The following is a 14,777-nucleotide window of genomic DNA, read 5'->3' as shown; positions in this document are numbered from 1 at the left end:
AAATGTGTATGAATACAATGATTTCATGCTAAGGTTTGTAAGACTGGAAGACAATCTTTGAAGGCCTTGGGAAGTGTCAGTTCCTTGGTAATGGTGGCTGTGGGGCTCATTACAGGGAAACAGTCCACCAGTGAACCCTGGTCTGCCTCCATGGGGTTAGGTCCTTGGTGACCTTTGAAATAGCTATTACTCAAGAGTTTGTTGTAATTTTTCTCACTTTAAGGTTTATGATTTATCTGATAGTTTTCTAGTTTTTGTTCTCTCATTTGTTTGGTTTGTTGTTCAAGACAGTTTGTATGTTTAGCTTTGGCTGTCCTGGAGTTATTCTGTAGACCAGGCTAGCCTTGAACCGCAATCCACCTGCTCCTTCCCTCACGAGCGCCGGGCTTAAAGATGTGTCTCGCCATAGCCTAACTAGTTTGGCAGTTTTTAACCTGATAAATAATAACAAAAGAGGGGGCCTTATTCTCTTAGGAATTTTTCTGGTCTGACAGTGTGTCTAGATAATAGCATTCCGATTGGGTGTATCTATCTCTATGTGTGTGCTTGTGTTTTACTTTGTAGCCAAGTTGACTTTAAAAACTCATAATCTGGGGTTGGGGATTTAGCTCAGTGGTAGAGCGCTTGCCTAGCAAGCACAAGGCCCTGGATTCGGTCCCCAGCTCCGAAAAAAAGAAAAGGGAAAAAAAACAAAAAACCCCTCATAATCTGCCAGGCCTCCTGAGTGTGCCACTGTGCACGGCTGGGGTTTTTATTTATGTGCTCAAAGAAAATGTACTGACCCTGTTGAGTGATTTTGGTAATGACCTTTGGAAATAGGAGAAGAAGCCAGTACACATTAAATAGAGCTAATGGAAAGGAGGGTGGTGGGGGTTAAGATGCTGTATGTAACCCAGCTCCCGGGTGGCAGGGGCAGAGGCAGGGTTGCCAAGGGCTGCAGCAGCCGCGCCTGCAGGCTGCTTAGCATCCATGAGCCTGGGTTTGATATTTAGGTCCTCAGCTCCAAGCTGGGTGTGGTAGCACAGCCCTGTATTTCAGCATTTGGGAGCTGGAGGCAAGAGCATCTTAGATTCACCAACTCTCAGCAACATAGTGAGCCTGACCGCAGGCTCTACTTTCCCGAATGAGAGACACTAAGCTTCAGAAGCCACCATTATTGTGGTGTGACTGCTTCTTTCAGCCTTGCGCTGTGTCCTTTTGTTCTGAAAAGGATTAAAACATTCTTTTAGGTTTATTTCATTTTAGTGTATGAGTGTTTTAACTGCATTTTTGTCTGTGCACCATGTGTATATATCTGATGCCCACAGAGGTCCCACAGAAGAAAGTGTTAGCTCCTTTGGAACTGGAGTTAACAGTGACCCACCGTGTGGGTGCTGGGAGTCAAGCTCAGTCCTCTGAAACACCTACTGTAGACTAGGGAGCTGTCTCTCTAGCATCCCTAAAAACATTTTTGTGGTCAGAGGTGGTCTCCTCCCATGGTCTTTCTTTCGATCTTTCTTGTACCTTTGCTAGCTCTTTGGAGACAGTAGAGAAGAGTGTGAAAGGATACTTTGAGTCACTTAGTCTCTGCATAGTACTTTAGAGAGAGAAAAGTAAACAGGCCATTACTATCAGGCAAAAGAGAGATAAATATATTGAATGTTTTACCTTTGTTAAAAGTAACCAGTTACATTTTTTTTTCTTTTTGAAGGGTTTGAACTTACAATTGATCACCCACACACACATGTGGTAAAGTGCACCCAACTTGTTCGAGGTAAGTAACCCTAACTGCTTGAATTGCTTACTTCTTTGGGGCTGTACTTTGCTCTGGAGTCAGGTACAGCATAGCTGCCTTGTCCCAGATTCAGACTGAACGGCCTGCTTGGCTGGAATCAAACACTAGCTTCTGACCTATTGGAAACTGTTTTTTAGATCTTTTAGTTTAACCAGACTGTGAGGTTAGCATTAATAGTCATTTTGACAGAATCACTTGGAAGACAGGCCCCTGGGTTTGCCAGTGGAGAATTATATTGATTATCTTGAGGTGGGAGGACTCACTCACAGTGGATGGCCCCATTCCCTGCTAGGCTTTTAGACTGCATGGTAGAGAAGTGGGTCCGAGCAGTGGCCTGCAGTCGGCACCCTCTGTTTCCTGACTCCATGCAATGTGACTGCTGCTTCATGTCCCTGCTGTTGTGGCTTCTCCACCATGACAGATTGCACTATGAGCCAAACTGGAAAAGGAACTGAGAGTCAACTTTTGTCTGGTGGGGTATGTTTGACAAAGTGTAAGGACAAATTTGGAAAAGTCACTGAGTCTCATGTAAGTTAGCATTTTTCAGAAAATCTTCAAAGCTGCTGGTATTGGACCAACAAATGGGTCATTCGGTAACAATCACAAGCCCGGTGACTTGACTTTGAACCCTGGATCCCATAGTGGGAGGAGAGACCTGACTTGACTTCCACACATGCTGTGTATTCCAGTGCCCTAACCGCACATGCCGTACAAATGCGTGTATACAAGTATAGTTTATCTTTAAATGTGGATGATCTTCTATTAGTTCATGTCTAATTAAAGGAAATCCCAGCGATGATAGAGAATTCATTTGAACTTCTGTTACTCACAGTCCATTGGGTAGGATCTTAAAATTATATTACTTATTTATTTTTTGTGTATGGGTGTTTTGCCTGAGTCTATGTCTGTGGAGGACATGTGTGGCTGATATACTTGGAGGCTAGATGAGGGAGTCACAGTTACTGGAACTGGATTTATACTTAAGAGCCATCATGGGGCTGGAGAGATGGCTCAGCAGTTAAGAGCACTGACTGCTCTTCCAGAGGTCCTGAGTTCAATTCCCAGCAACCACATGGTGGGTGACTCACAACCATCTGTAATGGGATCCGATGCCCTCTTCTGGTGTGCATGAAGACAGCGACAGTGTTCTTATTAAATAAGCAAATCTTAAAAAAAAAAAAAAAAAAAGCCACCATGACAGTACTGGGAATCAAATCCTGGTTCGTTGGAAGAAAGGCCAGTGCTCTTAAATACTGAGCTATCTCTCCAGAGCTGATTAAAAAAAATTAGTTCTTAAATGGTAGATAAATTTTCATTTTTGAGACACAGTCTCACTATGTAGTGTTGGCTTGACTGGAATTTTCTAAATAGGCCAGGCTGGCCTGGAGTTGGGAGTTCTGTCTCCCAAGTGCTAGAATTAAGTGCTTGTACCACCATACCCAGCCCTGGTCTTTTGTTTGTTTTCGTGCTGTAGAGTTTAAACATAGGGCTTGCATATGTTGGGCAAGTGCTCTACCACTGAATTACATCCCTAATCCTTTTTTCTTCTCCTTTTCTTTCTTTTTTTTTTTTTTTGGAGCTGGGGACCGAACCCAGGGCCTTGCGCTTGCTAGGCAAACGCTCTACCACTGAGCTAAATCCCCAACCCCTACATCCCTAATCCTTAAGGGTTGTTTCTATTTAAATAATGTTCATAATCTCCTGGGTGCCAGTTGTGGTGGCACTTACAATCCCAGTCCTTAGGAGGGGAGGCAGGAAGATTATTTTAAGTTCTAAGCTATCCTGGGCTTTGTTGTGAGTTCAAGGTAAAGCTGGGCTGCATAGTAAGACCTGTTCAACTACACAGAGCAAACAAAAGGAGAATTTGGGGCTGTAGCTCAGTGGTGGAACATTCGCTTAACACACACTGAAGCCCTGCAAAGAAGGTCTGAATATCATTGTGCATATAAATGTCTTTTAGTTTTATATGCCACACTGATGACTAGCCTTATTTTTTATTTTAATATTGTTTTATGAAAATTGAAATTTGAGAAAAATTCCCAGTTTCTGCAAGTACTGTACATTAAAACCTGAAACAAAGGTGTTTAGTGTGTGTCATAGGTGAGACATGGGTGGTATTCATCCACCATTTGGCAGATGCAGGACGCTGGGGGATAACTTTGGAGTCAGTTCTTTGTTGAGATCTTGGGACTGAACTCAGGTCGCTGGTGAGAACTTTCCCTCACCTCATCTGCCTAAGTCCTGCATCATTTTTTTCCCCCCTTTGGAGCTGGGGACCGAACCCAGGGCCTTGTGCTTGAGCGCTCTACCACTGAACTAAATCCCCAACCCCAGTCCTGCATCTTTAAAGCATTAAAGGTTTTGCATCAGCGAGACTAGGGCTGAAGAGACATGAATATAAGCCTATGTAGAAAAGGTTCTGAAATTCTACAGAAGATAAAAATTGGTTGTCGTGCATGATTGGTTTTCGTGGGGTATATGGGAGTTTTACTTCTCATTGTAGTGTGTGAAACAGGTGTTACTTGATGTAAAGGGGTTAAATCACGATCTACTCAGTTGAAATTGGTTCTTTTTGAAATTGGTTCTTTTTTATTTATTTATTTTTTTGTTCTTTTTTTCGGAGCTGGGGACTGAACCCAGGGCCTTGCGCTTCCTAGGCAAGTGCTCTACCACTGAGCTAAATCCCCAACCCCGAAATTAGTTCTTTTTTAAAAACAAAGAGTTCCTTTCTCCAAATATGTCAGGGCCTTCTGGATTCTGACTTTGAAGCCAGGTCCTAGTGGCTCCTCTCTTACCTTGCTTTTTCTCAGTGACCTCTTGAATCAGAATCTCTGTCCTTTCTAAATACTGATTCAAGCTGGGTCGAGGAGTTGCGTTTTGAATGAACATCCCTAATAACTGATGCTCAAAATAAAGCTTGAGTCTCTAGATCTGGAAGCAGCATAATTGTTAACCTTCACATTAGAAATCAGTAGAACACATACTTGTCCTGAATGACCCTCTCCAGTCACCAGCATCCCACCTGACCCTTCTTCCCGACCTCTCTGATCTGTTTACTTGGGTAGAAGAACACCAGGTACTGAGGCAGTGTGCCTGCCTAGTTTACCACCATTTGCAGTACCTTACGAATAGTATGTGCTTACTAAGTATTGTGGGAGAAAATGTAACTAATAATGTCTTTTTCTTTTGTTTTATTAGCAAGCAAGGACTTAGCACAGACATCTTACTTCATGGCAACCAACAGGTTTATATTTTTATTTTTTTCCTCTTCTGTTTTTGGGTTTGGAATTTGGTTGGGTTGGGCTTGTCACCTCTTGAAGGGTTTATAGGGTCACTTACTGAACCAGAGCCCAGAGGCCATAGAAATAACCTTTGATATAATGTATTGTCGACAATGCTCTGGAGAATGGATTTTTCTGTGAATTATTTTTACTTACCTCGTATTTGCTTTAAACCCTTTGATTTGCTAGGGTTCTGTACTTACTTAGCATACATAACTGTGCATTGACATTGCTATAAAATGTTCAAGACAACCTGAGCGCTCATGTAATGTGGGGGTTGTTCTTTTTCTTCTCCTTTGCCCAAGCAAGGGAAAGTCTGCAAGGATTTGCCATATATATTTTTAAAAAGCTATTAGTATATAACTTGTTCTGCTAAGTGACCTGATTGTTCTCATGTCTGATTCCCATAGTTTTGTTCAGTAATCCTCAGTCACCAAGTGTGAGGTCAGCTTTAGTAAGCCAGCACTGTCTATATTGAGTGTGGTGGCCCAGTCTGAGATCCCAGCACTCAGGACAGAGGCAGAAGAATGAGTACTTCAAGGTCATCCTTGGAATATAGCAAGTTCAGAGTCATTTTGCACTGTTGTATAAATACAGGCAGGGGGTCAGACACACACACACACACACACACACACACACAGGGAGGAGGAGGAGGAGAAATGAAACAAATGTAAAGCAGAGTCAGACATTAGGGTGCTACAGTGCTGTAATTGGGAGGTAGGGCTGCTGTGAGTTTGAGGCAGCCAAAGAATGAGACCTGTCTAAACACAAACAGAGTCTTTGAAAAAACCAATCAGGTTTGTTTGTATTTGAGAGAGCAACTTTTTTTTTTTTTTTTTTTTTTTTTTTTTTTTTTTGAGACCTAGTTTTGTTTAATTCAGTCTTGAACTTCCACTTCCCATGTTTTGGGATTATTGGCATCTGCTACTGTGTTGACTTTGGTTGTTTTTTCTTTTGGTTTTGGTTTGAGACAGACAGGGTCACACTAAATAACTCTGGCAATCTTGGAATTTGCTATGTAGACTAGGCTGGCCTCAAACTCAAGAGACCCACCGCCAGCCTTTGCCTCCCAAGTGCTAGGATTAAAGGGAGCCTCACATCAAGGCTGACTACCTAGCTCCTTTGTTTTCTTTTCCTTTTTTTTTTTTTTTTTTTTTGGTTTTCTGTTCACTAATCAGTGTGTGATCCTAGGAGATTTAGAAATGTCGTTAACCTGAGCAGTATTTCAATAGAAAATCCTATTGAGGTGCTGAGGAGTTTAGCTCTTCCAGAGGACCTGTTGTGATGGTACACCGTCACCTGTAACTCCAGCCATAGGACATTAACATCTCTGGCCTCCCTGGACACCCTCGCTTGTGCTTATACCCCAACACAGAAGTGTACATATAACTGAGAGAAAATCTGTAAAAAAAAGGAGAGAAGGAAGTCATGTTGCATGCTGAGTCAGAGCACAGGATACTTCTTGCCCTTCTCGCTCTCCTGTGATTTTGTTTTTGGTTTTTTTGTTTTTTTTTTTTAAATAATGGAGAGTTTTAGTTTAGGGTTGAGACTCGAGGGCTCATGACACTCTCTGTTTCCTTCCCTTTGATGTCAGCCTGCATTTGACCACATTTAGCCTGCAGTACACACCTCCTGTGGTGGCCTGTGTCTGCATCCATCTGGCTTGCAAGTGGTCCAACTGGGAGATCCCAGTCTCAACTGACGGGAAGCACTGGTGGGAGTATGTTGACGCCACTGTGACCTTGGAACTTTTAGATGGTAAGTTTTAGTGTAAGGGACCTTGAAACGCACGTCTTGATTTGTCACATATCTGGCCAGACATGACCTGAAAACAGTGAGTTAGTTGAGGTTATTCTTGTTATTATTGCATTCTTGTCTCTGAGCATTTCTTGAATGTTTCATTTGTAGAATTGACACATGAATTTCTACAGATTCTAGAGAAAACACCAAGCAGGCTGAAACGTATTCGGAATTGGAGGGTAAGACAGTGCTGACAAACATGTTGTGTGTTTCTTTTGACTGCAGCAGTGCGTATGCCAGAATCCATGTGTGCACTGGCTTTGGAGTTTCCTTCTTACTTAACAGTAGCTGTGACTTTATAGCATGGGTGTGAACTAAGATTCACTCTTTAGGGAATAAAAGAATGTAGGGGAATGGTGGAATGGATGGAATTATAAGGTCAAGTGTAATTTTCTCTATGATATTAGTTACTTTAAAAATGTTTTAGGGCTGCTGAGGTGGCTCAGTGGTTTAGAACACTGGCTGTTCTTGTAGAGGTCCTGGGTTCGATTCCTAGTACCCGCATAGTGACTTATGATTACCTATAAAGGGATCTGATACCTCTCTGACATACAGGTATGCATGCAGATAGACACTCCTACACTTAAATAATTAATTAGTTAATTAATTAAAATGTGAAACCTTTAAAAATGTTTTATTTTTCTCTTTTCCTTCCTCCATCCCTCCCCTCCCTCCTTCCTTCCTTCTTAAAAAGATTTATCATTACAGTTGGGCATGGTGCTGCATACCTTTAATGCCAGCACTTGGGAGACAGAGACAAGAAGATCTTTCTGAGCCTGAGACCACCTGGGGCTACATATACTGAGACCTGGGGGTGGGGGAAGATTGATTTTTATTTTTGTGTATGAGTGTTTGCCTGCATTTGTGTGCATGCAGTACCTGTGGAGGCCAGAGGTGTCAGATCCTCTGGAACAGGAGTTAAGTGGTTGTGAGCCACTAGAGCTGCTGGGAACAGAACTCCTCAGCAGCAGCAGCAGCAGTTTTCTTAACTGCTGAGCCGGGTCTTTACCCAGGGCTTTCTTCTTCAGTGGGTTGCAGTGGAGCTGTGATGCCGATGTCTTAGTCTTATGAATAAGAAAGAGTCCCTCCCTTTCCCGCCAGTGTCAGACGGACTTGGAAGCACTCACATGCACAAGGCCCTGCATTCAGTCACCTGCACTCAGAGACGGACTAGATCCTTCCTTTGCCCAGCTCCTCTGAGATAAGGTCTCTTGGAGCTCCGGCTGGCCTTGAGCCTTGCTGTTAGGAGGCTGACCTTGACTCTTGATCCTCTTGCCTCTGCCTCTGGTTTAAGTCCTGGGGTTAAGTGCTGGGATTGCAAGCACGCACCACCATGCATAGAAATTTCCTTTATTTTTTATTAGTTCAGACTAATTGTAAGTTTGGCGAATTATAATTTTTGCCTCTAGAAGCTTAGAGTTTCTTAAATCTTTTCTTTTCATACAAAGCCTCACAAATTTTCTAGAACTTATTTAAAGGCTGGCCGCAGCCCTAGGCAGTTATACTGAATGTTTAAGATCGGCTTCCTTTTCTCGGTGTAAATGAGTGCCTCTTAAGTACTCAGGGGTAGAGGCAGGAGGATCTCATATGCCTGGTCTCAAACAAAAACCCACCTCCAGTACAACAAAGGAACAAAAAGCCATGAACAAGTTCTCTGTAGGTGTTGTTTCCGTGTATTGCAACTTAGTAAAATGCTTGTTGCTTCATTCTAGGCATACCAGGCTGCCATGAAAACCAAACCGGATGACCGGGGAGCGGATGAAAACACATCGGAGCAGACGATTCTCAATATGATTTCTCAGACCTCTTCAGACACAACTATCGCAGGCTTAATGAGCATGTCAGCCGCGTCTACAGGTGCAGTGCCTTCCCTGCCTGCCTCTGAAGAGTCCTCGAGCAGTCTAACTAGCGTGGACATGTTGCAAGGCGAGCGGTGGCTGTCTTCTCAACCTCCCTTTAAACTAGAGGCTTCTCAGGGTCATCGGACTAGTGAGAATTTAGCACTTATTGGAGTTGATCATTCCTTGCAACATGATGGTTCGAATGCATTTGTTTCCCAGAAGCAGACTAGCAAGAGTGTGCCATCAGCTAAAGTTTCACTTAAAGAATACCGTGCAAAGCACGCTGAAGAGCTGGCTGCTCAGAAGAGGCAGCTGGAGAACATGGAGGCCAATGTGAAGTCACAGTATGCATATGCTGCCCAGAATCTCCTATCTCATGACAGCCATTCTTCAGTTATTCTGAAAATGCCCATCGAGGGCTCAGAAAATCCTGAACGTCCTTTTCTGGATAAGGCTGACAAATCAGCCCTGAAAATGAGACTCCCAGTGGCTGGTGGAGATAAAGCGGCCTCTTCAAAACCGGAGGAGATAAAAATGCGCATTAAAGTGCACTCTGCAGGTGACAAGCACAACTCTGTAGAAGACAGTGTTGCCAAGAGCCGAGAGCACAAAGAGAAGCAGAGGACTCACCCGTCTAACCACCACCACCACCACAACCACCACTCACACAAGCACTCTCACTTACAGCTGCCAGTTGGCCCTGTGAGCAAACGACCAAGTGATCCAAAACACAGCAGCCAGACAAGCACCTTAGCACACAAAACCTATAGCTTGTCTAGTACTTTGTCTTCTTCAAGCTCTACTCGTAAAAGGGGGCCCCCAGAAGAGACTGGGGCAGCAGTATTTGATCATCCAGCCAAGATTGCCAAGAGTACTAAATCATCTTCCTTGAATTTCCCCTTCCCGCCTCTTCCTACAATGACCCAGTTGCCTGGGCATAGCTCAGACACAAGTGGCCTGCCCTTTTCACAGCCTAGCTGTAAAACCAGAGTTCCTCATGTGAAACTGGATAAAGGCCCTCCTGGGGCTAACGGTCACAACACAACTCAGTCAATAGATTATCAAGATACTGTGAATATGCTCCACTCCCTGCTTAGTGCCCAAGGTGTTCAGCCCACTCAGCCCCCTGCATTTGAATTTGTCCATTCTTATGGTGAATATATGAATCCGAGAGCTGCTGGCATCTCCAGATCTGGCAACACAGACAAACCTCGGCCACCACCCCTCCCGTCAGAGCCCCCTCCACCTCTTCCACCTCTTCCTAAGTGAAAAAAAAGGCAAAAACTTCAAAAACAAAAAACACTTTTTTGTTTTGTTTTTTTCTTTTTTGTTTTGACTACTGATACTAGACTACGAAAATTACATCCCTTATGAAATATGTCACCTAAGGAATAGATTGCTATTTGAGACAGGTGGGGGGTGCTGGAGGGCCTCAGTTATTACATCTGCTGCCTCCTACACCTGTAGTTGGTACCGGTGTTAGAGAGGTAGGGTTGTGTGGAAGCTGTGAAGGAGGACTAAGAACGCGCTATGGCCTCTCCTCATCCTAACTAGGTTGATTGGAGTAGTTCTCTTCCCTCTTCTCGCCAGAACTGGAATGTGGAGGGCGTGTCCAGCAGTGTGGATTCTTTTGGGGTTTAACATATCAGAAGAGAGGAAGTATTTAAACGTCAAATCTTTAAGAGACTTTTAAAAAATAATTTAAAGAAAGTAAGTTATCTGTTTAGTTTTTTTTATATATAATTGGGAAGGGGAAAGGGATTTTGCTGTGTGTATGAGGAACATAGCAATGACTGGGGGTCGGAGGGTGGGAATGTGTGCAGGTTGGGCGGGAGGGTAGGCTTTGGCCAAGAGTGAAATAGGCTCAGGCCACTTGAAGTATTGAGATCTTTAAAGTGTGTGCGTGCGTGCGTGTGTGCGTGCGTGCGTGTGTGCGTTTAAAATCATGTTACCTTTTTCCTCCCACTCTTAGCCATTTTCACATCTCAACATTCTATTAGAGAGCATAGTTGGCCTTGAAGCTATAAAGAGGCCTGTAATGACAGTGTGAGTCCTCCCCTCCCTTCGCCACATGGTTATCTTGTAATTGAGTAGTAGCCCTCTAGCTTCTAGTTTGGGCAGGTGTAGCCAATGCCCTAACTCTCTAGCACCATTATGGAAACTTCCCTTTTACTCCATTTTGAGTTTTCAATGCGGAATGGAAGTGGGCTTGAGGAAGAAGCCTAAAAGCAGGGCTGGCCAATTCCCTACAGAATCCAGGTTGGGCTTTGTGAAAGCTCAGGTCTCTGAAGGGAAGAAAGGTATGCTTGCTTGTCCTCTCTGGAAAAACCAGACCATGTGTGATAATAGGATTGGGAGAAGCCAGGGAGTTAATGATACTAAAGACAATGAAATTGTGATTTGGGAATCTGAAGACTTTGTGTTTGTTACATTATGAATGTAAGATTTGCTTTTTATCTGTTTATCTAATGGGAAACAACTGCACACTTGCAGTTTGCAGCCTGTCTGACTTGAGAGACGGTTGGAATTCAACAGCATGGTGTAACGAGTGAGCAAGGCCGCTAACAGACAGTGTTTAGATCGTGTCTTAGTGGGTGGCTTTTGGTTCTAGACAGATGCTTAAAGTCCTTGAAAATGGTCGGTCAGGAGTCCTCTTAGGGGCTTGATTGTTCCAGACATTAGACGTAAATATTTTTGATGAAGGAAATCTTTGAAGAAATGCTGACTAGGTAAAAATTGTAAGCCAAGCTGTCTAACTGAAAATGCTACCTAGCCACAGATCATTGCTGGTTTGTTTTTTTTTTTTGTTTTTATTTTTTTGGTTCATTGCATGAGTGTGTGTGTGTGTGTGTGTGTGTGTGTGTGTGTGTGTATACACGTGTGTATGTGTAGGTTTTTTTTTTTTTTGACTATGGATAAGATGGTGCTATGAAAATAATTTGTCTCTTGTTTTAATTAATGAAGCTTCTGTCGTGCCAAGTAGTTTTTAGGGGAGAAGTCAGATTCTTTTCATTGAAAGTCATAGGGAAACAGAAGTTGTACAGGTGCTGCTTGCCAAGAAGAGACTAGGAAAACACCGAGGCAGTTACTCTTGTGGATGATATACTGGCCCCATAAAGGCAAGAAGGTATAGGAAGGAGTATATCTTAGGGTGACTTTGTGGTTCTTAATCTGCATGTTTGAACTGTCTGGAGTACCTGCCATTGCTGTGCAAAATAAGGAGCTCCTTGCTGAGAAACCAGTGACAGTTCTTGGTGTGTGACTTTAAAGTGACATTTTCTCTCTTGGTATTTCCTGTGTTGTGCAAGATAGATGTGTCATCATGATTACTAAATTTAGGCTTGGCGTTTGTTTAGATTTTGTTTCCCATCCTGACCTTCCCAAAAGGGGATGATATACCCTTTATTTTGTATCTTTGTCTGGAATTGATGATTTGATTTTGGCTGGGTTTTTTTAAATTACTTTCGTTAATGTCACGTATTTTCTGATCACATGCAGTCCCTTACCAGAACGGCTGTCATATTTGCAGTCATGGCATTTCTTCACAGTAGTTAATACTGTAGTTGAATTTTTTAGAACTCTGTCTGTAGTGGACTAGAGATAACTGCTTATTAAAGCCTACAGAGCTACTTCATGCTGTAGTCTGGTCTTTACTGTAGCTCCACACTGAGTTTGGTTAGTTTAGAGACTTTAATATATTACTTCCTCCTGGCACTGTCTAGATAAGCAGTATCTGCTTCTAAGTCTATAGGTCCTGACCCTCCCTCGGGGCTCTGCATGACCTGCTACATTGTGTTATTTTGGGGTTAGCAGATAACCCTGCCAAGTAGCATGCATCGTGTCCAGCTTCTGTATAATGAGGCTTCTAAGCCATGTGTGTCTCCTGCCTTCAGCCCTTCAAAGGGTGGGAAGTAGTCTTTGTGTATCTAAAGTCAGCTGTGCAAACATGCCTCCCTTTTTTCTTTTAATCTAAACTGTCAAGAAGAAATGAGAGTGGTAAGCAGGCTTGGAGCCTCAACTTCTGTAAATTTCATTCCTAAGAGTTTGCTTGACTTTTACGTTGGCAGAAATAAATACCTGTGGATTATATCTAGGGCTTTTAGTCATATACCTGTGTTGTTCACTAATTCTGGTGAATTATTAACCTAAAGCCAGTGTGGTCTTCTGAAGTATCCAGTTATGCCTTTTGGTTTAGAAAATACTTAAGTATTAGTCTACTTTTCTCATTCATGGATCATTGCATTTTTGTATCTGAGACTCAGCATCTTTTCCTTCTTGTAAATGATTTTAGTGTTTTGGTTTAGTGTATCCTACATACTCCTGTATTATTAGGTTCACCAGTGGTGATAGAAAAATTGAGTATCTCCAATTGCAAACAGCAGTAGATTTGAGTATTGAAACAAAATCATGGTGACATCACTGCTGGGGTTCCTGAGGCCTTTGCAACATAATTCACCTCTCACACCTTGCTTCTAGACAAAGGCAATTGGAGGGGTCCTATCTATCCTAGTATGGTTGGAATCTAAATATATGCGTTTCCATTATTTTGGGAACTAATTATTTTTTTTTAAAGATTTTTTTCTTTTTTTTTTATGAGTTATTTTGATACTCGTGCTAGGAAAAGGGAGAAACTAAACCATCTTGAGATCGGAATGCCTATTTTATTCTCCTGGGTTCGGGAGAATTTAAACAGTCTATGCAACCCACCAGATAGTGAGAAATAGCTTCCTGCCATTCCACTGAGCTCTCGGTGACTCATACGTCCTCAAATGTCCTGGCGTTGGTTGAGGTTTGAATCTTTATGTTTAGGAAGCATTCTCACAACAGCACGCTGTCATTTCTTTCTTACCCCTCAGCGGGTGGAAGGTTGGAGAAGAATGGTACTGTGATCTTACCTGATGGAGTGGTCTAAGTTCACAGTTGTTTCAGAGTGGGTGGACTCTGTTTTAGTATTCTGAGATTGTTAGTATGAACTTGGCAATGGAAAGGGGAAGGAAAAGAATGTTTAATAAAAATCAGTGTCTACTCTTTCCTTTATGAGTGCGTATTCCTGGTTGTATGGCGAGAAACTCATGGGTTTTGTGTTGCCATGTGAATGTCGAGAGGGATGCTTGACAGCATGTTAACTGAAGCCAGAGCAAGTGTGTCTGCCATCAGGTAATCTGGAGACGCCAGTGTATGCCGCAAGGAAGTGAGGAGCTGAGGACCATAGTGAAATCACTTACAGAGCGGAAGGGCTGTCTGGCCTAAGAACCCAAAGGAAACAGTGCTGCAGCAGCCTTGTAGGTGTGATTTAGGGTTCTGAACTGGAGACTGATCTTTATTACCTGACTTGCCACACGCAAAACTGTTCATTTTCTTATCAGACCAAAGAACAAAAAGAAGAGAAAAATGAAAAAGCAAAGTCACACTTTTACCGGTTTATGTCACTCAGGTACAATTGTGTGGTGAGGTTTTGTTTTTTTGTCTGATTTTTTTTTTTTTGTACTGCTCAGCATATTATTCTGCTGTTGCTTCTGTCCTCTGTGGGGCACCTGAGTTTTGGGTGCTACTCCTGGGATCTCTACTGCTGTTAGGTGAATGACAGTACAATGGAAGTGACCATTATCATAAGGGCTCTTTGTAAAAAAACTTTAAAAACGCAAAAAAATTTAAAGAAGGATATTGTATACATTTTATAGTCTGGCTATCAGTTTGATATCTTGCTGTCAAGGATGTTTCTCAATCTGTATTTATCCATCCCATCAATAAACGTTAATGATAAAATACTTGATTGTCGTTTTGCATGTTCCATGTCCTTAAACCAGTCTTTAACTGTTTGTTAAATCGTTCCCACTCTGCCTTTGTGTAATAGTATTAGGTTCCTATCACACAATACGCTATGGATGTTGAATCTGCTAGAAAGACCTGAGATTCAACAGTGAACCTGGTGGGTAAAGTAGCTTGTAGGCAGGGGAAACATTCATGCTGTACTGTTGCAGGAGTGCCTGAAGAGTTAAAAATAGCTTAGCTATATAGTAGGCTAAGCCATTCACTTGGCAAGCAAGCATCAAGACACAGCTGAACCTTTGGTACACAGTA

The 14,777-nt window shown here is 42.6% G+C and overlaps 1 protein-coding gene across 4 annotated transcripts in view; it reads left to right on the top strand.

Annotated features, from left to right (window-relative positions):
- The window catches only part of Ccnt1 (cyclin T1), a 30,813-nt gene extending 16,349 nt beyond the window's left edge, over positions 1–14,464 (top strand). For 2 of the 4 annotated variants that reach the window (NM_001412623.1, XM_063263670.1), the window contains 5 exons: positions 1,691–1,753; positions 4,973–5,018; positions 6,650–6,813; positions 6,964–7,034; positions 8,568–14,464. In NM_001412623.1, the coding sequence (NP_001399552.1) occupies positions 1,691–1,753; positions 4,973–5,018; positions 6,650–6,813; positions 6,964–7,034; positions 8,568–9,965 (1,742 nt within the window). In that variant the 3' untranslated portion in view covers positions 9,966–14,464. Of the gene's footprint in view, positions 1–1,690; positions 1,754–4,970; positions 5,019–6,649; positions 6,814–6,963; positions 7,035–8,567 lie in introns of those variants that run through there. The other 2 variants (XR_593621.4, XM_063263671.1) reach the window with 2 other exon arrangements.
- The last annotated feature ends 313 nt before the right edge of the window (positions 14,465–14,777 follow it).

This window comes from Rattus norvegicus, chromosome 7, assembly GCF_036323735.1.
Source record: "Rattus norvegicus strain BN/NHsdMcwi chromosome 7, GRCr8, whole genome shotgun sequence".
In the NCBI taxonomy this organism is placed as follows: domain Eukaryota; kingdom Metazoa; phylum Chordata; class Mammalia; order Rodentia; family Muridae; genus Rattus; species Rattus norvegicus.
This window is presented reverse-complemented; position numbering and strand designations above follow the sequence as displayed.